The sequence below is a fragment of the Protomyctophum parallelum genome (genome assembly GCF_964188405.1).
Source record: "Protomyctophum parallelum genome assembly, chromosome: 14".
Lineage (NCBI taxonomy): Eukaryota > Metazoa > Chordata > Actinopteri > Myctophiformes > Myctophidae > Protomyctophum > Protomyctophum parallelum.
Genome location: NC_139709.1, coordinates 22822222 through 22844525, shown reverse-complemented (window position 1 = coordinate 22844525; position 22304 = coordinate 22822222). Strand labels below are relative to the sequence as shown.

The window sequence follows — 22304 nt, the reverse complement described above, 5'->3', positions numbered from 1 at the left end:
AACATCGTAAGTAAAGTCTGAGCTTCTAATGCGTTCAAACGGGGCAGATGCATATGATGCAAAGCTACACTGTATTTGTAGTAGCTGTGTAGTGTACTGTAGCTTTTCATGTCACTGGCTTCTAACGGTCTACTAGTCTAATGGTAGACTATAGTTAGTTTAGTTTAGAAGTTAGTTTTGCATCTGCCCGTGTGAACTTTAGGTGTGAACAGAGGAGGAGAGAGAAAGAGAATTGTCCAATCAGTCTCTCTTATCCAAATGCACCTAACCAATCACCGACTGGTAACATCATGTGGGTCACAGTGGGAGGGATTTCCATGTTTTGAGGAAATGAAATGGCTGGAATCCTATGGATGGAATCTGAATCTGTTAGTTGACTTGACTGTCTGAAGCTTTTCAGTGACACTTTCATTGAAAACTCGAGCTTTTTTCATTTTATTGAGAATGCATTGGGAAGGAAAGTGGTGGTAACCTAAATCCTGGAGTTGCGTGTCATTGGTTGGCTGGATCTCCTAGTAGTCTTAGCAGGGTGCTGCTAGTGCAGCAGCTAAGCTAAATATCAACATCACGGGACAACTTGACTTCCATGTGCTGCTGAAGGAGAGAGAGGCTGTTTGTGCAGGTATGTAGTTTGTATGTGTTATGTGTCGTCCTACTTGTGATTATTAAATATTGACGCTGCTAATTGATCTGACTACAGTACTACTATGTCATAGCTAGTGCATATCTTTGTGTCACTTTGGTGTGTATTGGTATTTTGGAGTTGTAGCCTATAGTGATCATGTTCCAAATGACTGATTTCTCCTCAGCTGCTTCGTCATGAAGACCAATAAATCATATAAGCTTGTATTGCATAAGAAAGGCTTTGGTGGAAGTGGTAAGTAATATTGATGTGATGTGAAAATTAGCAAAAGGTTTGACCAATAAATGTGTGGTATTACATTAGGTAGATATTCTGTCCTTTTGAAATCAATCATCAATTACCTTTTTCCTGGCACAGATGATGAGTTGGTTGTCAACCCAAAAGTGTTCCCTCAAGTCAGTGTGGGGGACATCATTGAGATCGCACAACCGACGGATGAATACAGGTGAATATCATGCATGTCAACTTATTTAATTATTGAGCTGTATAACATTGTCAGTTGTTAACTTGTCAAGATAGGGTTAGAAATAGAGAGGGAGGGTCTCCCCAACTAAGTTATTGTAATTTATCTTCACCATGCATTATTACATATTACTAGAGAATGTTTCATTGTCGTCTCTGTAGTCTATACCTAGAGTAAAAAGACATTAAAGGAATTGTGGACTACTAAATGACAGACCAAATCATGTCGATCAATAACAAAAGAAAATCTTAAATTAATGTCCCAGAGATAAATGGTGTCAAAAGGTCCATGGTCCAATCTGCATATCAAATGTGGCTTTTGAATTAAAAAAAATCACACTTGTGTGAAGTGAGGGGCATCCACTGTGTCTGCCACATGACGTCACTACTTAGTACTACTAAGTTTTGGCCCGGACGGTTATCTCAACCGTCTGCTGAGCCAGCCAACCTGACGCCGTGCCGCGGGTTCGACTCCCGATCCCGACGGCCTTTGCCGCGTGTCTTCCCCCATCTCTCTCCCATTAGATTACTTTCAACCTATCAATAAAAAGGCAGAAAAATAAATGAGTCCATAGACTTGGCTGCCAGTGCCACATGATGTAATTTCTCACAAATCATGAATCATGACAACTACTGCACACATACAGTATAATTTTCTCTCCTACATTCCAGCCCTCTCCTGCTGCAGGTGAAGAGCCTGAAAGAAGACCTTCAGAAAGGTAAATCTCAATCATCTCTACAGCTACAATATGAAGATTGCAATATTTCAGAAATGCCCCTCATTAGTTTAGATGAAATCATTATCATTATTATCTAGACAACACAAATAATGAAGGCATCTATAGAGCACCGAAGTCCTGATCGTCACACACTCATCCCCTGGTTCCAAGGGGTTTGCGGAAGTTTTTCTTTATGGAGAATAAAATGGGGTCATCTTAAAATCATCTCATATAAGAATTGTGGTCCAAAAATAAACCAACTGTCTCGACGATATTGCTGGGGAGGTGTCTCTGTATCGTTTACGACACTCACTCAGTCTGTTTCTAGCGGACATTTACAGTAACTAATTCTGCAGCAGTCAATTGATTCTTCATATCCATATGAGTGAAACTGCCGGGATGATTAGTTTATTTTTCAAACACAGTTCTTATATGAGGTGATTTAAGATCCCCCTATGGGGATTATAATTCAAATAAAAATGTACACGAACCCATGTACCTCTACCGATAATATTGATGTCAGACTTTGGTGTTCTATGTATCCACTAACCAGTATGTTCTTTGTCTTTGTGTTCTTTATAAATGTCCTTTGAGGGATAAAAAAAAAACGTTTTTAAAATGTATTCGTAACTGTTGAATGCATTATTCTTCTCCAGAGACAATCAGTGTGGACCAGACTGTAGCACAAGCCTTCAAACTGCGAGCCTACCAGGATGTCATTGTAAACATTGTAGATCCTAAGGTACATTTGTGTGTCTGCTGTGCTGCTTAGTTCCACCACTGGAGCCTATTTGATCTGAACAGGAGCACTCATAAGCTTTGTTCTTGTAGGATGTTACACTTGACCTTGTGGAGCTCACTTTCAAAGACCAGTATATCGGCAGAGGAGACATGTGGAGACTCAAGAAGAGTTTGGTGAGGCGTGTGTGTGTGTGTGTGTGTGTGTGTGTGTGTGTGTGTGTGTGTGCGCGTGTGTGCGTGTTTACCTGCCTGCATAATATTCAGTGCTTATGTATACCTGATAATTTATATTATACCATTCATATTACAGGTCAGCACCTGTGCCTATGTGACACAGAAAGTGGAATTTGCTGGAATCAGGTAGGCATTGAGTATTATGACTATTTCATATGAGTACTAAAGGTGTTTTTATAGAACAATGTGCTGAGAGGATCAATAAAGAGACTTACTTTGTGTTCTCTCTCCAGAGCACAGGCCAGTGAATTGTGGGTGAAGGGAGAGAAAGTAACCTGTGGTTACATCAGTGAAGACACCAGGGTAAGACGTAAACCACATATGGATTGTGTCACAGTAATGTACATACAGTATGTGTCTAGTATTTATGTACAACTCAATAACCAGTATCTAGTGGTGTGTTATTGTTCCTCAGTGTTTGGATATTTTGTATTCGCCACATGTTTTATTAGGGCTAGCATATTCACACAGCAGTTAATCAGTGAAAAATGCTGTACCCCCTCCAACTGTACTGTATATACTTTCCCCATTTTCAACTGTTTTTATTATATTTTTACACTTGCTTTGGCAATGTAAATGTGTGTTTTCTCATGCCAATAAAGCTCCATTGAATTGAATTGACAGAACAAGAAAAAAATGACATAACCGTATATATGTATAACTGTGACACTGTCTTGTTATACAGGTGGTGTTCAGATCAACATCTGCAATGGTGTACATCTTCATTCAAATGAGCTGTGAAATGTGGGACTTTGATATTTATGGTTAGTTGATCCTCACCTTATTTAAACATTGCAACTACTACTACTACTACTACTTTGTCTGAGACTAAAGCTATTCTAATAGCATAAGGGCGAATGAGAATTGAAATAGGCAACGCTATGAAGGAGAAGATCTGATCAGATTTTTTCTCTTTCAGGTGACCTGTACTTTGAAAAAGGAGTAAATGGTTTCCTGTCTGACCTTTTTGCTAAATGGAAGGTTTGCGATTTTTAACTATTTTGTGTCATTGTTTGTAATTATTAAGCCTTGCAATTATTACATCCAAGAGACCGTTCTTATGCATAACCGACTTGTTTCAGGAGAAGAACTGCAGTCATGAGGTGACGGTCGTACTCTTCTCGCGTACGTTTTACAACGCTAAAACGATAGGTGAGCCTATGATTTATAAATTCAGTGCAGTGTATATATCACTGAATCTGCATGACGGCAGCATAATGACTTATTTCTTCTTCTGTTATCAGAGGAATTTCCAGAGATCCTGAGAGGTTCTATCAGACAGGATCACGAGGGACGCTTTTACGAAGACTTCTACAGGTGAACTAAATTTTGTATTTCATGTACTATGTGTCCTCAATGCATTATTATCACCTGCCTGGAAATCTTTTCATGACTGCTATCACACCCAGTTAGCCATTTTAATGGTGTGTGTGTGTGTGTGTGTGTGTGTGTGTGTGTGTGTGTGTGTGTGTGTGTGTGTGTGTGTGTGTGTGTGTGTGTGTGTGTGTGTGTGTGTGTGTGTGTGTGTGTGTGTGTGTGTGTGTGTGTGTGTGTGTGTGTGTGTGTGTGTGTGTGTGTGTGTGTGAGATGCACAACACTGAATCCTTGTATCTTTAGTACAACGTTCATTATTTGTTTTTCTCACATCCTGAGTTGATGCTGAGCTTGACCTGGCATTGCCTCAAAGCAAACAAGCAATCACAGACTACGTCAAATTAACTGTGGAAGGAGTTTGGTAAATGTTTGTAGCATCATGTCATGTTGTTTGCAGGGTAGTGGCTCAGAATGAGAGACGTGAGGAGTGGACCACGTTACTGGTCACCATCAAGAAGCTTTTCATCCAGTATCCTGTCTTGGTGCGGCTAAAAGAAGCAGGTACGGAATGAATGAGGCCTGGGATGTTCTGTCATTGATTGATGGATGCCTTCCTTGCTATTTTGTACCTTTGAGTCCTGTTGTGTTTGTTCCTAACAGACGGTTTCCCTTCTGGTCAAAACTCAACTGCTGCTCAGGGGAATTATCTGGAGGCCATTAACCTCTCCTTCAATGGTTGGTACTCTAATTATGCACTAAATAGAGAGATGATTTACAACTTGCTGTTATTTCTTTCCACATAGATCATTTTGTTGATCAATCATGTGTCGAAGCAATGACCACCACAGGAATACCTGGTAGGAATGGGTTCCTTAATACCTAAGATTAACACAATTAGACATTCTCCCACAGTTTTTGACAAGCATTACATCAACCGTAACTTTGACCGGACGGGCCAGATGTCAGTGGTCATCACTCCAGGAGTGGGGGTGTTTGAAGTGGACCGTCTCCTTATGATTCTCACCAAGCAGCGCATGATTGACAATGGTGATATACACGTGGAATTGTGGTTATAATGAATACAGTGATTTTCATAATTATGAGCTTCACGGTATTGATGGAACTTGTTTTCCTGTGTCAGGCATTGGTGTGGACTTGGTGTGCATGGGGGAGCAGCCGCTGCACGCAGTACCGCTGTTCAAGGTAAGACATCTGAGATGATACAGAGCATAGATACTGTAAGACAACAACATAGCAGTATAAGATTTGGCTGGCATTTGCCAGCTGAGATGGCTGTATTATTTTTTGGAAGGAAACTTCTATGCTTCAAATGGTGGGGTGCATAGGACAATAGGATAGTCCAACATTTAAAAAGTTATCCTGCACACTGCCTCTTTTTTTAACATTCAACATTTCGGTCCATAGAGCTATTCTTGACTTTAATGAAAGTTCAAGACAGGGGTAGGTAGTCGGATCACTCTTTTTTTCCCCATTTTAAACCAGATGTTCAGTAAGGTTAGAACATATAGGGCAGCAGTGTAACCTGAACCAGTTTATACACACCCTCTCAGATTGAATGGACACTACGTTGTGGAATGGATTACGTTGGTCACTGATGTTCGTTGGTCTCCTACTGTGTAGCTGCACAACAGGACAGTGCCTGGAGACTCCCGTCTGGGGGACGACTACAACCTGCCACACTGGATCAACCACAGGCAAGAAGACAACACATTGGAAGGGCAAAACAGTTATTTATAGAACAAAATGTATTGTAGTAGTAATAATAAGTAGTAAGTAGTAATTAATTCAAACTGTACATATGTAATGGAGGTAATCGTGATGTCATGGGTTTGAATTCTGCCCATGAACTGTGACATATCATCTGCTTTCTCTATTCTCTCCTTCTCTGTTTTATTAAGTATATTTTTAAAAGTGTAAGTCAAACAATGGAATTAATATACACCTTAATAGTCTTTATTAAACTGCATTCATGGTGTCACCCACAGCTTCTACACTTCCAAAAGCCAGAACGCCTGCAGCTCTTTCACCCCTCGAATTAAACTAGCAGGCCGCAAGGTACAGAATGCTGCCCCGCTACAGCTTTTGCAGTAATGTCGATAAATTACCTTTAAAATGTTTTTATTTCGTGGATTTTTATCCACAGAATTAATTTCAATTATTTCTTTTCATGTTTTTAGCTCCATGCAGAAAGATTCAAGAGCAGCAGAGATCACAGTAAGAAATCACTGATCACCTTTTAATGCAATAATCTAATATCTCAAATCTGATACTGATAATGATGATGATGATAATAATCACGTGTTGGGAGGGGAGTGGGGTGAGAGGTTGGTGCAATGCATAAATCCTAAACCTGTAATAATCTCCTGGATATCAAACTGACCCTGTGACTTCCTCCAGCTCTCTGTGCCCCAAAGGAATCCGACAACAGCCTTCCCATACAGGTGGACTACGATGCCCATGATGCTCTGGTGTTCAGACTTCCTGGTCCATCACGAACTCAGAGGAGCACCAACTTCAGGTTCTGACCAGCCATGCATTGGACACGTTTATGTGTGTGATCTGTTGTTCTCCCTGAGGGTCCCTGGTTGTAATAAACACTTTTGGTGCAACATAGACACATCATCAGTGATGTAAAACATGCAGTGTCTTTGAATGATGTCTTTGAAAAACACTGCCCTAATGGACCAACAAAACAAATCGAGCAATTACAATTTAGGCATTTAGCAGATGCTCTTAATCCAGAGCGTTTTAGAGTAAGCAAGAACAACACATGGTAATACATCAAATACATAGACGGATGTTAGGTTCTTAGATTACTTCTGATCCTTGATGACCATTTCTAACAGTGGACTATCTGTAAAATGAAACTACCGTACACTCAGTCTATAACGTGATGCAGTCTTATAGTTTTAAATAAGTAACAGTGATTCGTCTCCTAGGATTGGCCGAGATAAAGAGTCGAGTGGAAGGAAGAGCTGGGGTTCAGTTGACGTTAGCGGGGGGATGGGGGCGTCCCCTCCATGTCGCTCTGTGGCCCCTGATGAGCAGCGGAGCCTGGCCTCAGATGACAGCCTGGGCCCCGTGTCCAATATCCTGCTCATACCACGCCTGCCCCCAGCCCAGTACGAGGTCAGCAGCTCCCTGGGATACACCAGCACCAGAGGTATCTCTTCTTTGGTCTCTGCACGGTCAAATCTTCCGTGTTAATTCAACTCTTAACTACATTGGTTACAAATGGATAAAATATCACTTTATCCCCCCAATTCCTTTTATCACTTTTCACTTTCAATTTTTCCCCCCAGAGTTGCTGGAGAAGATGATGGAGTCTCAACGGGACTCGAGCGCTCCTGGCAGGTTCACGGTCGGCAGCGCTGAGTCAACGCTGCACATCCGTCCAGGGGGCTACACCCCTCAGAGGGCACTCATCAACCCCTTCGCCCCCTCACGGATGCCCATGAAGCTCACTTCCAACCGCAGGCGCTGGATGCACACCTTTCCAGTCGGTGAGCACGCAGACACACACACACACACACACACACACACACACACACACACACAGATATTTAGGAACAGTTTTTAATCCCGTTTTTAAATGTCATACATTTACTAAACACACTGTTGAATATTAATAAGATGTTTATTGATTTTATTTGTCCTTACATTTGAATTATAATTGTACTGCCTGTCAATGTATTTATTTTACTTTTGTTTAACGGGTCACTTTTGTAAGTGCAATTTGCAAAGTATGTTCCTTTTTGTTGTAGGAATGGCCAATAAACTTACTTGACCTGACACAGTGTCATACAGACAGAAAATACACCGAATCTGTACAGCTCAGCATTGTTAATTGACCATAATCACGTTTGAATAATGTCCGGCGTGTGATCTGTGGTTAACTGTTCTTGCACCTCAGGTCCGTCTGGAGAGGCCATTCAGATCCACCATCAGACCAGACAGAACATGGCGGAGCTACAGGGCAGCCAGCAGAGAGACCCCGCCCACACCTCAGCTGAGCTCCTGGAACTGGCCTATCACGAAGCCACTGGAAGGTTGGACACGCCCACCTACAGTTTCACACAGTGGCTGGGTCTTATTTGCAAGGAAGCTTCCTACTTATGAGACTTACTGTAGCATTATTTCTAAATACGCCTGCTACACTAGGTAGGTTGATTTGGTGAGATAAAAACAAAAATTGGTGCAAATGGTACATTGGTGCCGTGGCATAATATATACCATGCGGTGAGGCCCATGATCATTCATTTATATATGGCTATTTTCAAATGAATTAAAAAATATAATGGAATGATATTCATTCTGTACTCTGACAGATTTCTTTATTTCAGTTCTGAACCATCTCAAACGGCCCGCTCTTAGGAATGTTCCTTAAGCCCGCTCTTTACTAACTAACTAGTAGTAACCAGAAACGTCCTTGCAAATGAGACATAGCCGAGGTAGGTTGACGAAGCATGGCACTGCAGTCACTAATTTCTTTCAGGCGGACGGGACCTCGGCACATGGGGGACAACGGGCTCTACGTCAGTGGAGGCGTAGAGGAGTTCACTGGAAGCACGGGAAGCAACAACACCACTGGTACACATTCACAACAATAGTGACCTCACTTTAGGGCTGCACCTATCCATTACATTTTTGAGTAGTGTGTGTGTGTGTTTTCTTTGATAGTTTTCTTTATTTTGTACGTATCAACAAATTGATGCAAAATGATTCTAATCGATTTTTCTAATTATCGACTAAATCGATTGTCGTTCAACAAAGATAACGAAAATAGCCGATCTACAAACTCACAACACGACGCAATGCTTAACCGAACAAACTTTAAAATTATGTTCGTATTTTACCGTTCAATTTTACCATAATTTCATAGGTGTAAATGATTGTTTCTGTACAGGAGCTCCTGTCAATCGTGGCTCCTCGTTTGAGGATTCCTCCTTTGGTGGTTCCGATCCAAGTGAGTGAGCCTCACCATTGAGAAATCAGCTGAAAGACGGAGTCCTTGCACGTCGAAGAGCTGTGTCATATAGTTTATATCTCCACTTAATATGTGTGTGTGTGTGTGTGTGTGCATGTGCGTGTGTGCCTCCATGGGTCTCAAAACTCTCAACTATGAAAGGTAAAAGAATGTTAGAGGTGACATGGTGAAGTAGTGTCTGAGACTCTGAGTCACCTTCAACCCCTTCCCCAACCCCTCTAATATCTTTATTCTTTACCTGTCTTTTTCTGGATTTCAATCTTTCTGTCCGTTTACCTCCTCCTGTTATTCTCTACATCTTCTAATTTGTTTTTGTAAAGCTACCCTCGATAAAATCTATTCCAGAATCATTTTCCTTGGCTGATTTTACTTAAGACTTGCCTATAGTACTACTGTATGTGCATGGAATCAGCATGTTAATATATTTAATCATACATTTTAATTCACGGTGTATTGGTGATGCTAGGCTGTCGTGTGCACGCACACATACACACACTGTAGATATTCCTTTTTAATTTCATAGTATGTTTAATTTTTAACACTGTATATATGTTTGCATGATGTTTTGATGGTACTTATTCGCCGTTCCCGTCACACTTAGTGCAAATCGGAAGACGTACGTGTGTGTGTGTGTGTGTGTGTGTGTGTGTGTGTGTGTGTGTGTGTGTGTGTGTGTGTGTGTGTGTGTGTGTGTGTGTGTGTGTGTGTGTGTGTGTGTGTGTGTGAGTGACATGTCTGATACAGAGCTGTGCACTGATTGATGCAGGTCCATAAAGCTCCACTCTGCATGTGTTGATTTGATCACATAGCTGCCTGAGCCACTGGAATAATCATCAGCCGAGGTGCAATGAAACCAATAAAAGTAACATTTTCCTGTTTTTGTTCTCCTTTCCCCCTTTTCACTCTCGTTCCTCCCTTTCTCTTTTTTGTGTGTTCGTCCGTCACCGTTCGATTGCCTGTCTGTGTTTCTGTTTCTTTTATCGTCTCTATTTTCCATCTATATGTCGTCTCTATCCTGTTGTCTTTCTCTGTCGTTTCATGTTCAAACGCTACCCTTCTATGTATCTTTCTCCCATGTTTCCCTTACCTCTCTCATGTACCCTCCACCCTTTGGAGTGCATGTATTTGTATTTTTTTTTGTTGCCATGGGGGTTTTGGTTTGTGTCTTTTTTGTGTGTTTGTTTTGTTTTTTGTGTCCCGTTGCGTGTGTGTCTATTTGTGTGTCTGTGTTGGGGGTACTCCTGAAGCCCTGCTGCTGTCTACCCCTCCGACAGTGCCCAGTTTCTGCTGCACGGTGGGGGTAGACTGGAAGTCTCTCACCACACCGGCCTGCCTGCCTCTCACCACCGACTATTTCCCTGACCGCCAGGCCCTGCAGAATGACTACACCGAGGGCTGCTATGACCTGCTGCCACACACTGACCTGGAGAGGTCAGACATCAGACATTTAGTTTATTAGCACATTGTTATAAACAACAGAACGATGCATATCAAAGAAAACAAGTTACTGTGCGAGGAAAGAAAAAAGCCGGAATGCAATTTGGAATATTTTCCTCACCTAGAAGAGGTCATTAAATAATGTTGATTCAAAGTTCAATAAGAACAATACAAAATATAAATACAAGTTCACAAAGAGGAGCAGCAGTGCAATAAAGAAAGATTTGATATTGTTTAATTTTTCTTAAATATAATATATAAGTATAGTGATGACTTAAGTGATGCATCTACATTTTATGAAACATTGATGTTTCAAAGTATGACATAAGGGTTAATTAACTTGTGGGGTAGGAGTGAATCTCAGACGTAACACAAAGAAAAAAGTAAAGAAAATAAATAAATATATAAAATGTCCCTGTAGATATGAAAAGCACAAACAGATTTTATTGTATTAGTACTTTGTAAATTGAAGATGATGAAATAAGAATAATATTAATTCAATCTTTAACAACAAGTGCAAGGACCCACTAAACATACGGCATCACTCTCTCAACAAGCTGTGAATATTGATGAACATGATACAGAATAAAAATGTCAACACAAAAGACACCTGTACCAATAATAATCACTGATATTTCTCCTATCTGTACATGGACCTACTGCTCTCTCTCCTCGATGCCAAAGGCGTGAAGATGAGGGTCCGGTGATGAGTGCTCCTCATGTCTTTGAGGAGTTCATCTGTCAGCGACTGATGCAGGGTTATCAGATTATTGTCCAGCCAAACAGGAAACCCCAGCCAGCGGTTGCCACACCTCTCGGCAGTAGTCCGTTGTACTCCAGAGGTGAAAGCCTCATGTTTTATCATGTTATGTGTATTTATGTTATGCTCTCTTTGCTGTCTAATGTAGTTGATTAATCTGTCACGATTCTGATTCTAGGTTCTAGCTACCTCATTGATTTTGTTCTTCTTCCAGGTCTGGTGTCTAGTATGCGTAGACCAGAAGAGGAGGAGAGTGTATACTGGCTCAGTATGGGTCGCACCTTCCACAAAGTGTGCCTCAAAGACAAGATTATCACTGTCACTCGTTACCTGCCCAAGTGAGTGAGAACGGTCTTCTACAGACAGCAGTGTTGTTATTTAATTGCAATAATATGAATGTGTGAGTGCGTGCGTACGTGTGTGTTTTGCAGGTACCCGTACGAGTCGGCTCAGATCCAGTACAGCTACAGCCTGTGCCCTCCCCATTCTGAAGCCCACTTCCTGTCCTGCTGGGTGGAGTTTGGTCATGAGAGACTGGAGGAGTACAAGTGGAACTACCTGGACCAGTACATCTGCTCTGCGGGCTCCGAGGACTTCAGGTGGCCACAGGGCAAACAAACACACATAGTAGTCAAATCCTGAGGGCTAATTTAACTCTAAATGATCCATTTGCAATAAATAAACTTAATGAGCTCTGACTGCTCTCACACACAAAATCACACAAAGTCATATATCCTTGAAAATAATACTCATTAACCGATTTAGACCTGGTGCAACCTATACTGTACGTTGTTTTACCTTTCATGCCGGGAGCTACCTCTGTTTCTCATACACCTTTTGTATCACTTTTGTCTCGTATAGCAGCAACATTTATTTAATAAAACAATACGAATTTAAAGGTTTTCAGAAAACCTTAGGTTAGGTTTTAGAAGGCACTTTTAGAATCGGCCTCAGGTCTAAATGTGCCCAGGCCAGTACATTTGTTTTCTGTTCTACAGAGTTCAGAGCTTGCAGAACATTGCTCTGCTTATCGGATTATATGTTGTGTTTGTAGTCAAACATCCCAATATAATTTGGTCTGTGACAGGTGAAATGCTTAAACACAAATGTATTCTTTTAAACATTTACCTGTCCGTATAACGTAAATGTAATTGGTGATCATGTATTGTGCTCATCATGTGATTATCTCATCCTGGGTGTGAAATCCAGCTCCCAAACCCGTGTTTGATTTGATTTCCTTTGTCTATAATTCAACAAAATCTGATCGTTCCTTTCCTGTGTCCACCACAGTATCCAGCAACAATCAGACACTTCCCAGTTGTTCCTCTGTTCTCATCTTCCTTTCCTTTTATCTTAGTTTGATCGACTCTTTGAAGTTCTGGAGGACCCGTTTCCTATTGTTGCCGGCTGGCGGTGCCAGGCGTGTGGCGGACGGGGAGGGTCACTGGGACGTTTATGGAGACGGAGCCGGCAGTGGGGCCACCATGAGTGGAACAGGGGACTGGATGCTATTGGACGGTTTCATCCGCTTCCTGGAGGGTCTAAACCGCATCCGTAGACGCCACCGCTCCGACAGGATCATCAGAGTAATAATAATAAATAATACTGATTTGGATTTGATAAATCATTGAGGATTTAATTGTTAAATTGAAGAAATGTATTTAAAAATCCTGGTAAACGATTAACTAAACATTAAACTAAGTTTGTAAGGCTATTCCTTTTTTCTTTTCTTTTTAGAGTAAGGCTCTTCCTTAATATCTGTTAAACTTTTCATGTTTCGCATTTTGGAGCATTTTCGTTTGGTAATAATACCAAATAATATTATATTCAAGCAAATTAGTGTAGATTGTCAGTACAGTAATGACATCTACAGATGAAAAATTAAGAATGTTTATTATACATTTCTTGTATATTACCAGCTACTATAGAATGACCAATAACTTGACCATCCATGTTGTTTTTAAAGCATTGAAAGAAAAGTATTTCACCACAGCCATCTATCTAACTCTCTTTTCTCTCTTTTTTGTGTGATGATCTAGAAAGGCACACCGATGAAAGGGCTACAGGTGACTGGACCCCTCCCCTCATATCCACCAGAGCCTGTAGCGCCACCTCCTGGAAAGAAAGGCACCTCAGCCTTATCAGCCCTACTGGAACTTGAGCAAAACCAGAAGTAAGCACATTGTGCAACAGTTAAAACTTTCACAAATAGTGAAAATGGAAACCGTTTTATCTGGTGTAGATCGGCCCTACACATTGGCCCTGCAGGTAATTTTCACTGTATTTACACTGTTGTAAAGTATAAAATAGGGCTTAAGTGGTTAATCGATTTGTTATTTAAAATACAAAATATTTTTTAAATGCACTCGATAATTTGATCCATGAAAAAGTAATCAACAGATTCATCGCTAAGAAAATAATCTATAGTTGCAGCCCCTAGACCACATGAATAATTAGAAATATAATCTCTGAGAACTCAAAATACAAGCACAATTGTATTCAGTGACTTCAGAACATAACCAACCAATTTCTAACATTTGGTTTTCTTTCTGTCTGCAGGACTCTAGAGGAACAACAACAAGGGAAGTCTTCAGCATCTGCCAGTGAGCCCTCAAATGTCACCACAACTGGCATGTATGTGGATAGTCCCCGCAAGGTCAGTGTCTTTTTGCGTGCGTGCGTGTGTCTGTCTCAGTGAGCGTGCATTCTGAAAGTCCTCTGCCTGCGTTGTGTATACTAGAGTCAGGTGACATCGTTTTGCAATGTGATTTAACCACTTGAACTCTAGCTTTAATGTGTCACATTGCAAAGCAATGTGACACATTAATTGTGACCAAATCTCTTTCAGTGACGAGAGTTGTTGTAGAACCAGAGGGGGAAAAAAGGTCTAGAGCCCTGGAGGACAGTGGTCAACTAAGTATATAGCGTTTAAGTGGTTAAACAAACTCATCTGAACTGATATGAAGTCTGTTTTTGGGGCAAGCAATAGTAATTTGTAGCATTGCTAATTTAATTGATTTCTGCTATTTGATTATGGGGTTTTGCTATCAGTTCCTTGCTTCCATCTTTCCATTCCTCTGGTGTTTGTGGGAGTTGGGTGTTTCATCTTGGGGTTCATTCCTCCTCCCATGCTGACAGGACACTGCCTTCATATTGGACTTTATACGTAGCCCTCGTTCCTCCTACATCTATCATGCTCAGGTCAGTAACAGGGTCTCTGGACATAGTAACTCTCCTGTAGACTAGTGGACTGTCTATATGTGTGTCTGTGCTGCATGTTGTTAGTCTGTCACACTTGCTATGATTTCTCTAACGTTCCGTCTGCATGCATAAAACATGCATGTGCCGATTACACCACAAAACGACTAGGACTGTAGGTCGTTTCGTGACTGTAAGCTTGCGGTGCTGTCCTAGAGTCAAACTTGTCACTGTTATGCTTGGTTTATAATCTGTAGCATTTGCTGGAAAGAATTGTGTATTTATGTATTAAAGTTGTGTACTGTATTTGTAATAATAACAAATTCACTCATTCCCAAGGCACAGCGGGTCTTGTCTCGTGGCATGCTGTTTGGGAACCACCGAAGTAGCTTGTTGGTTCTCGTGCATGAAATAGTGACTTACTGTGATAGTCATAGCTACGGTAAACAGCCCTCTTTGTTACACGTGTGTGTGGTGCCTCAACCTTGTAGCTGCCTGCTGAGCCTGCTGATGGCGGCTCCAGTGAGAGAGGAGGCCAGACACAGGGGGCTACAGCAGCACTTCCTGCTGTTCAGAACACAGGGGACACAGGAGTCAGTGGAAACACTGACACCAGGTGGGTCAAGGCTCTGAAACGCATTCATTTCAATGATCCTCAAATTGCCTAAGATCACAGGCCATGTCTGTTTGGAGGTAGTGCAATGTTTAAAAAAAAGTGACGTGCGCTCTTATCATACGTGTGTGAAGTGACGTGCGCTCTTATCATACGTGTGTGTGTGTGTGTGTGTGTGTGTGTGTGTGTGTGTGTGCAAACAGTGGACAGTCTGGTACAGGAGCATTGTCTCTATCCTCATCCTCGAAGCTGTTGGAGATTCTGGAGGCCATTGAACACCCAACGTGAGGCTCTGACTGCAAATACATTGTTCCTATGTGGTCTAATGTGCTGCAGATGTTTAACTGGTTATTTACATTGAGATGTAATTACAGAACAGTAGTGGATGTTCACACAGATGTATGTTGTTGATGTAGGCTTCAACTTTATGCAAATAAGCCACCGTGGCCAGTGTGCTGGTTATGTTCATATGGTGTTCTGCAAGAATTGCAAAACAACTATGCAGAATAGGAGGAAAAGCCATTAGTTTGTTCGTTTTGTCATCCATATAGAGGAAACATGGGGACACAGAACCCATCATATTTGACATGTTCATGTTCATTTATTTCCCTGTGAATGGAGTGTAGGCAAAGTTCGGAGGCTGTCACGATCCCTGCTAAGTTTAACGATAATTAATTAATGTTAATTCATGTAGAACACCTGAATAACTATTTGAATTATCCCCCCCAGTGCAAGTGTCAGCTAAATGTTAGTCCATAACAGCACACGCATCATCCGAGAGCTACGCAGCGACTGCATCATGCAACCACTAAGTCCCTGCTGGTGTTGAGTGTACGCTGAGCGAGTCTTAATGTCTCGTGCTGCGTGATCATGTGTACACTACAGGACAGGTGTGCAGCTGCTACCTGAAGAGAAGGGCCTGCCCCTCAACTGCTTCATCAGCGCTGAGATCGTCCACTGGTTGGTTAACAACGTGGAGGGCGTGGCCACGCAGGGCATGGCTGTCGACATCATGCAGGTACTGTAAGGCACTGTTTCCCAAACAGTGGGTCGGGACCCATTTGGGGGTCACGGACCAATGTTTATGGGTCACGACTCGAGTAAAATAAATCCCAATTTCTATTCCTACATTTAAAAAATAATAAATATATATTGTAAAAAAAATGATCATTTCATACATTTAAAACAATCAAATAAATAAATTAGTGAAAATTGCCGATCTGCAAGATCGCAACACGTTTTTCACTATTTTCACTAGTTTGGTACCCGGACGAGGTTCTCAACCTGTGGAGTTTGGGAGCCACTGCAATACAGAGGTGTTACAGTGTAACACTTTGACCTTGCTTTGACTGATTTGGGAGAGGGGGAAAATTGCCATTGATAGACTGTTTTGAGTAAATATTTCTTATTTCCATGTTGCATGTGTAGAAGATGCTGGATGAAGGCCTGGTGGCCCATGCATCTGGGGACGCCATGCGAACCTTCGTCTACGGCTTCTACTTCTACAGGATAGTAGGAGAGAAAGACGGTGAATGGGGGTTTCTAAAAGTGCTCATAGAGCGCATAACGTTAAGGTTGTACACAATTTCCGTAGCACACACCTGTGGGGCAGCTGTTTCAGATGGAATTGTTATGTCCCTCACTATGTGTTGGTTAACCTATGTGTTCACCTATGTGTTGTTTAACCTATGTGACTATGAGTACCAGTAGGGGCAAAAGTGGCACTGTTGTGCCAGAAACGAAGAGAGAGAGATATAGTGCTGCACTGTTGCCTGCTAATGAGAGAGAGAGTGGGGGGGGGGGGGGGGGGGAGTTGCACCACTCAGTTCACACGGGTGTGATTTTTATACTAGCATAGATAGGCTAAAAACACAGTTGGAAAATAACAAGTAGTAAAAAATAAATAAGTGTTTCCCGATGAAAGATGTGTGACAAATCTTCATCGTAGTAAATTCAAGGTGAAAGGAAATGTTAGTCGTTTCCACCAGTCTTTAGCATGGAGTTCACCATCTCTTCTTCTCATCTCCTTCCCAGTCCCCTCGTCGCCCCTCCCCTCGGCCACGGCAGGGGTCTGGTCAGCAGCAGGCATGGAGGACTTTGCCCTTTTCCAAAGGAAGTGGTTTGAAGTGGCCTTCGTACTGGAGGAGCGTCGGCCCTGTGACCTGCCGGCCTTCCTGCTTCCGTGGCTCCCCAGCCGGCCGGCCTCCTACGCAAGTAGGCACAGCTCCTTCAGCCGCAGCTTTGGAGGACGCAGTCAGGCCGCAGCACTGCTAGGTACACCCAGCACTGCACCTCCCAACAACCATGCCAAAACAGAGCCATCCGCCCAATCACATGCATTCCCTTGAAGTCGCCACCATTGGGATTGGCTGCATCCAGTCGTAAAGTGTCACACACAATCATCATGCCTCCATCTCTAGATCACCACAGGTCTGCTGCTCACCATCAGAGCCTTTTTCTTGAGTCTTCCTCGAACAGAATGCCATTGTTCCTGCTCTCTTCATCGCTGCTGAACTGATTTCATTAATTTAACACGTTGACTACGGAGAATTTAAATGAAATAAGCTTCACTGCGGAGTATTTCACTATTTTGAAGAATCACCCGAGCGCCAATTTAGGTCCGTTTCATTGAATATCCGCCTTAAAATGGTGTGATCGTTTGTTGTCGTGTTGATAAAGAATCCAAACTGCCGATCAACAACAAAGAGCATAGGACAGAGCCACCCGTAGTGCACCACGATTGCCATTGGAATGCATTGGGCCTCAATTTCCCAGAAGCCTTAGCAAGCCAGTGCGACTGATCTTTTTCCGGTGACGTCATCCGAACGCGTCACCTATCCCACTGTCTGATGGAAACCCTCTAAGTCATAAAACGTATTAAAACAGGCAAATTAAACAATGAAAACAAAAAAAGGGGAATGTCGTGATCCGCAGGGAAAGATCTCTTTATCAATTAAGTCGGGAATGTCGTGATCCGCAGTCAAACTGTTAAAAATGATCTAACCATGACTACAATCTAAATAACTATACTCTGTACACTCACATGTGTGTGACACTGAATGACTGGACTCTTATTCTCTTGATGGCTGACTGAAGGGCTGCACGTCAGTTCTCTGGTATTTATGTTTACTCCAAATTGTAATGCAATTGCATGTGGAGCCCCTCACCCAGATCTGTTCTAATTGTAGTTAGAATTGAATGTGTTCACAACCAATGGCAGTGCCTCTGTCCAATCATATGGCTGATTTAATTGAATGAATTAATCAGATCAAGATCAGATGATTGATTGTTTTCCAGTCAAAGCATGGTGTGTGGTGGTTTGCAACCTGTCCAATCAGCCCACTAGTTGGTGTGTTAAGAGCATGCTGTGGTAGTAGTGGCTGTGGTACCGTAGTGCCGTGGTGTGCAATGTCCTCTCCTATTGCTCTGCCTTTGCATTCCAATGTATACAAATGGAATATTGCTGCACTGGCTTGATTCTAACCACTGCTGATGCGTAGGCCAGGCCAGCCCATTTTGTTGCACATGAAACAGTGATCCGAACTCAATCCGCCAACCCTCAAATAAGTAAATTCCTCTTTTCTTCAATAAAATGAGATTAAATATACCTTCATAGTAATGGAATAGGGTTCCTTTGGGATCAGTGAACGATGCAGTATGATAACTGAATACTGGGGGTGTTCAATCACGGTCTCGATGTTCAAAAGTCCTCCTATGGCCCGAGGAGGCAAGGATGGAAACGGTTCCTGCTGAAACTGAAATTACATAACTTTCAAAAAGATAATTAAAATGAATAAGGAACCTCTCTCTGTGCAAATGGGTCGAATAAGCCTGAGGAAGGTTATTTCGTTAATTGAATTCAATGACATTTTGTCTACATTACAACATTGTTTCAATAGTCAATACACTCGTTTGGGACTGACTTGCGCATTACTACTAATCGCTGACTTAACTCGTTCACCAAAGCCTTTGTGTCACTGCTGACTGAAGTTTTGGATTCTCTGTACTGCTTGCTGACTTGACAAGACATTTCACAGGAAACCAGTCCAGCATTTTGGACTGTTATTTCCTGGAATAAACACAAACTGAATGTATGTTTACTGGGTGCAGTCAGAATATGGGCTGTCTAAATGAATGATGTTATGAATGAAGTAAAACCCATGAATAATGGGATCATTTGACTGCCTTTACTACTATTTCAGAGTTCTGATAAAAGCAAGCTTGTATATCTTACCTCTAAACTGCTTAACTAAAATGGCTCTTACTTACACATTTCTAACCGTTGTTGTAAACCTTTAATTTCCTCTCATCCTAACACTTCATAAATCTCCACTGCGATCCTCTCACTCATTCATCTTCCTTTCTCTCCGCCCATCCTCCCATCCATCTGTCCTACCTATTTTCTCTTGGTTCCTTCCTCCGTGTCCTTGTCTGTATCTCTCCCTCCACCCCCATCTCTCTCTCTCTATCCCTCCTCTCTCTGCCCCCCAGCTGCGACCGTCCCAGAGCAGAAGACGGTGACATTGGACGTGGATGTTAACAACCGCAGTGACCGCACAGAGTGGTGCAGCTGCTATTACCAAGGCAACTTCAACCTCAACGCAGCCTTTGAGATCAAGCTGCACTGGATGGCCGTCACTGCAGCTGTGCTCTTTGAGATGGTAGACACGTATAACAAGACAAGTATAAAGCAGTTAGTTATTTGGCTAATGGGCATCATTAAGATGGTATTCATTCCAACCCAATGCTAACTAGCACACCTACAACCTGAGATGGAGGAGTTAAATATGACCTGGGTTGGTGGAATTAGTCTCAAGCCAGACTGTTTCAAATGCATCCATCATACAGTCAGAAGCACTGAAATCATTCAGGCACTGGTGCCACATTGTAGATTATAGGGGTGACGTGGAAAGTGTGTTAATACCATTGATATAATGTCTGTCAGAATTTGCCTCACTCCAAACTCTGACCTACTGTATGTGATATTGATGTTTTGATCAAACATATGGACAATGTAATTTTCAAATGTATCGGCAGTCACATTTTTCATAATAGATTATGCACCTCACAATAAGTTGTAACACATTTAAAACTTAATATAATATAAAACTTAACAATTGTACAATCTTGAACGGTAAAACCCCAAAAAGGGGTTCCTGTCCTTAATGGGTTGGATAATATGTTTGCTTTAATTATGTTATTGTAAATGTATGTGAAATACTCAGGTTCAAGGATGGCACAGGAAAGCTGCGTCCTGTGGTTTCTTACTGGTGCCGGTTCTGGAAGTACCATTTGCTTTAACATCGTATCTGTACGGTGATCCACTGAGGGCCCAACTCTTCATCCCCCTTAATATCCAGTGTATGCTAAAGAATGGCAGTGAGAACCTGTTTGAAGGTGAGCTGCTCCATTGAATGGTGTTGTGCATTGTTCTTCACCAGATTTAAGTACAAGTTGCTGGTATTTCTTAATTTATTTCTGTTTAGTATCCATTCTATTAAATCACCATATTTTCCGCACACACTAGAAGGCACTTAAAGGAGAATTCCATGCTAGAAGGTTTTCTTACCTTTATTTGTAGTTGTTACGTCCCCAACAAAGAGGTCCAGGTGTTATTTTGTGCAAAACCTCCTTATTGGTTATTTCCCCTACCATAAGCCCTAAATTAATTGAATTTAATTGAATGGGGCTATGGGGTGTTGTGCTAATTCGCTTATTTCCATCACTCAAAATCATTATATTTTTGTATATATCCTCTCTTCATAATGTAAATAATATCCCAAGTGGCACACTTTACTACTTATTAAGGTCATTTCCCATTATATTGTGTAGGCTTTGAACCAGAGACATACTGGGACAGGATGCAGCTGTTTCAAGAGGCCATTCTTTACAGGTGGGTTATGTCTATGTCTTCAACTTAAAATATTTGTAAGTGTGGCAAATAATTTATAATGTATACATTTTAATTAACAAATGATCATTTTACAAGGTATATGTGTGAATTGTAGGTGACCCTCTGAAGACACCAAATTGTCATTAACATTGTTTTTCTTTTAATCAGATTTGGCTTTGTTCAGGACAAGTTCTCCGCTTCTGCTTTCAATTTCCCAGCAGAGAACAAGCCTCAGTACATCCATGTCACAGGTATGTCACCCTATGTAAAAGACGTTTCACTTCATTGTCGTGGCCAGATAGTTTGTATACCATGTACTGTACGCATACACGTGACAATAATGCTGAAGATTCAAAGCCAGATCATGACCTGGGTCAAATATCTATTGCCTCTCTAACCCTATGATCTTCCCTATCATTGGCCAAGTGCAAACAATTGTCCCTACTAGTATTTTCAACAGCATGTTTTTTTTTGTGGTGACCTCTGGTCTTCTCCCTCTCTCAGGCACCGTGTTCCTACAGCTGCCTTACTCCAAGAGGAAGTACTCTAGCGGACAGCAGCGTCGTCGCAGAAACTCAACCACATCCAACAGCCAGGGGGCGTACGGAGGCGAGGAGCGGGCGGGTTACTACTGGGCTTACAACACCATGCTGACGAAGGCCTGGAGGACTGGGGTGTTGGGGGACGAGAGGCTGGCCGACCGCCTACTCAGAGACTTCACCGACTTCTGTGCCAACAAAGACAACAGGTTGCACACTTTCTGGGACAGCTGCCAGGAGAAGATGAATGCCAGCGCTCCGTGAATAGGTGAAAAAATGTTGTTGGGTTGGGGTGGGTTGGCATTATCGGTTAGGACCGGCAATCCAAACTGGTGATCTTCTGGTCACAAGCAGCACTGTGCCGCCCGATAAGACTGAGATTTCGTATTTGGAGATTTTTCCGATGGTCTCCGTACATGTTTACATGTGTGTCATGACTTGATATTTGGACTTGCAGGTTGGACGTAGTGAATGTTCATGATTAAACTAAGACCTGAGAAGGATGAAGGACTTTAGGACTGATATACTGCTGCTGCTTCTTATTATATGCAAAATGTGAATATTGTAATAACCTATGTATTATTTAAAGCATTCTTTTAATACAAGATAATCTTCTAGAATTTCCATGTTGCAATGTCATATTTTGAGTGTTGGTTACAGAAATACTATCGTGACGGTCCTTCATTAATTTCACATAAGTCACAATATCTCAAAGTTTTACCATTTATTCCCAAGACATTAAA

At 41.8% G+C, this 22304-nt stretch overlaps 1 protein-coding gene across 7 annotated transcripts; it reads left to right on the top strand.

Moving 5' to 3' along the window:
* The first annotated feature begins 368 nt into the window (after positions 1-368).
* Positions 369-22181, top strand: depdc5 (DEP domain containing 5, GATOR1 subcomplex subunit). 7 transcript variants are annotated; one of them, XM_083782418.1, is made up of 43 exons: positions 369-622; positions 810-877; positions 1001-1088; positions 1778-1824; positions 2481-2566; positions 2656-2739; positions 2876-2925; positions 3033-3102; positions 3485-3563; positions 3719-3780; positions 3882-3951; positions 4044-4116; positions 4571-4674; positions 4774-4848; positions 5026-5160; positions 5255-5316; positions 5755-5828; positions 6120-6189; positions 6312-6348; positions 6532-6652; positions 7074-7297; positions 7437-7637; positions 8048-8183; positions 8630-8724; positions 9041-9100; positions 10396-10552; positions 11243-11400; positions 11533-11656; positions 11750-11917; positions 12676-12904; positions 13358-13491; positions 13878-13974; positions 14457-14519; positions 15008-15132; positions 15333-15413; positions 16015-16147; positions 16558-16657; positions 17164-17403; positions 19621-19790; positions 20355-20526; positions 20962-21022; positions 21191-21273; positions 21527-22181. In XM_083782418.1, exons 2-43 carry the CDS (start codon positions 820-822, stop codon positions 21823-21825), a joined length of 4755 nt encoding a protein of 1584 aa, XP_083638544.1. In that variant the 5' UTR covers positions 369-622; positions 810-819; the 3' UTR covers positions 21826-22181. The 7 variants fall into 7 exon arrangements, 5 of the variants coding, with proteins under 5 accessions (XP_083638544.1, XP_083638545.1, XP_083638543.1 ...); XM_083782419.1 differs by having other exon boundaries at positions 10369-10552; positions 17164-17343; XM_083782417.1 differs by having other exon boundaries at positions 10369-10552.
* Positions 22182-22304: the final 123 nt, after the last annotated feature.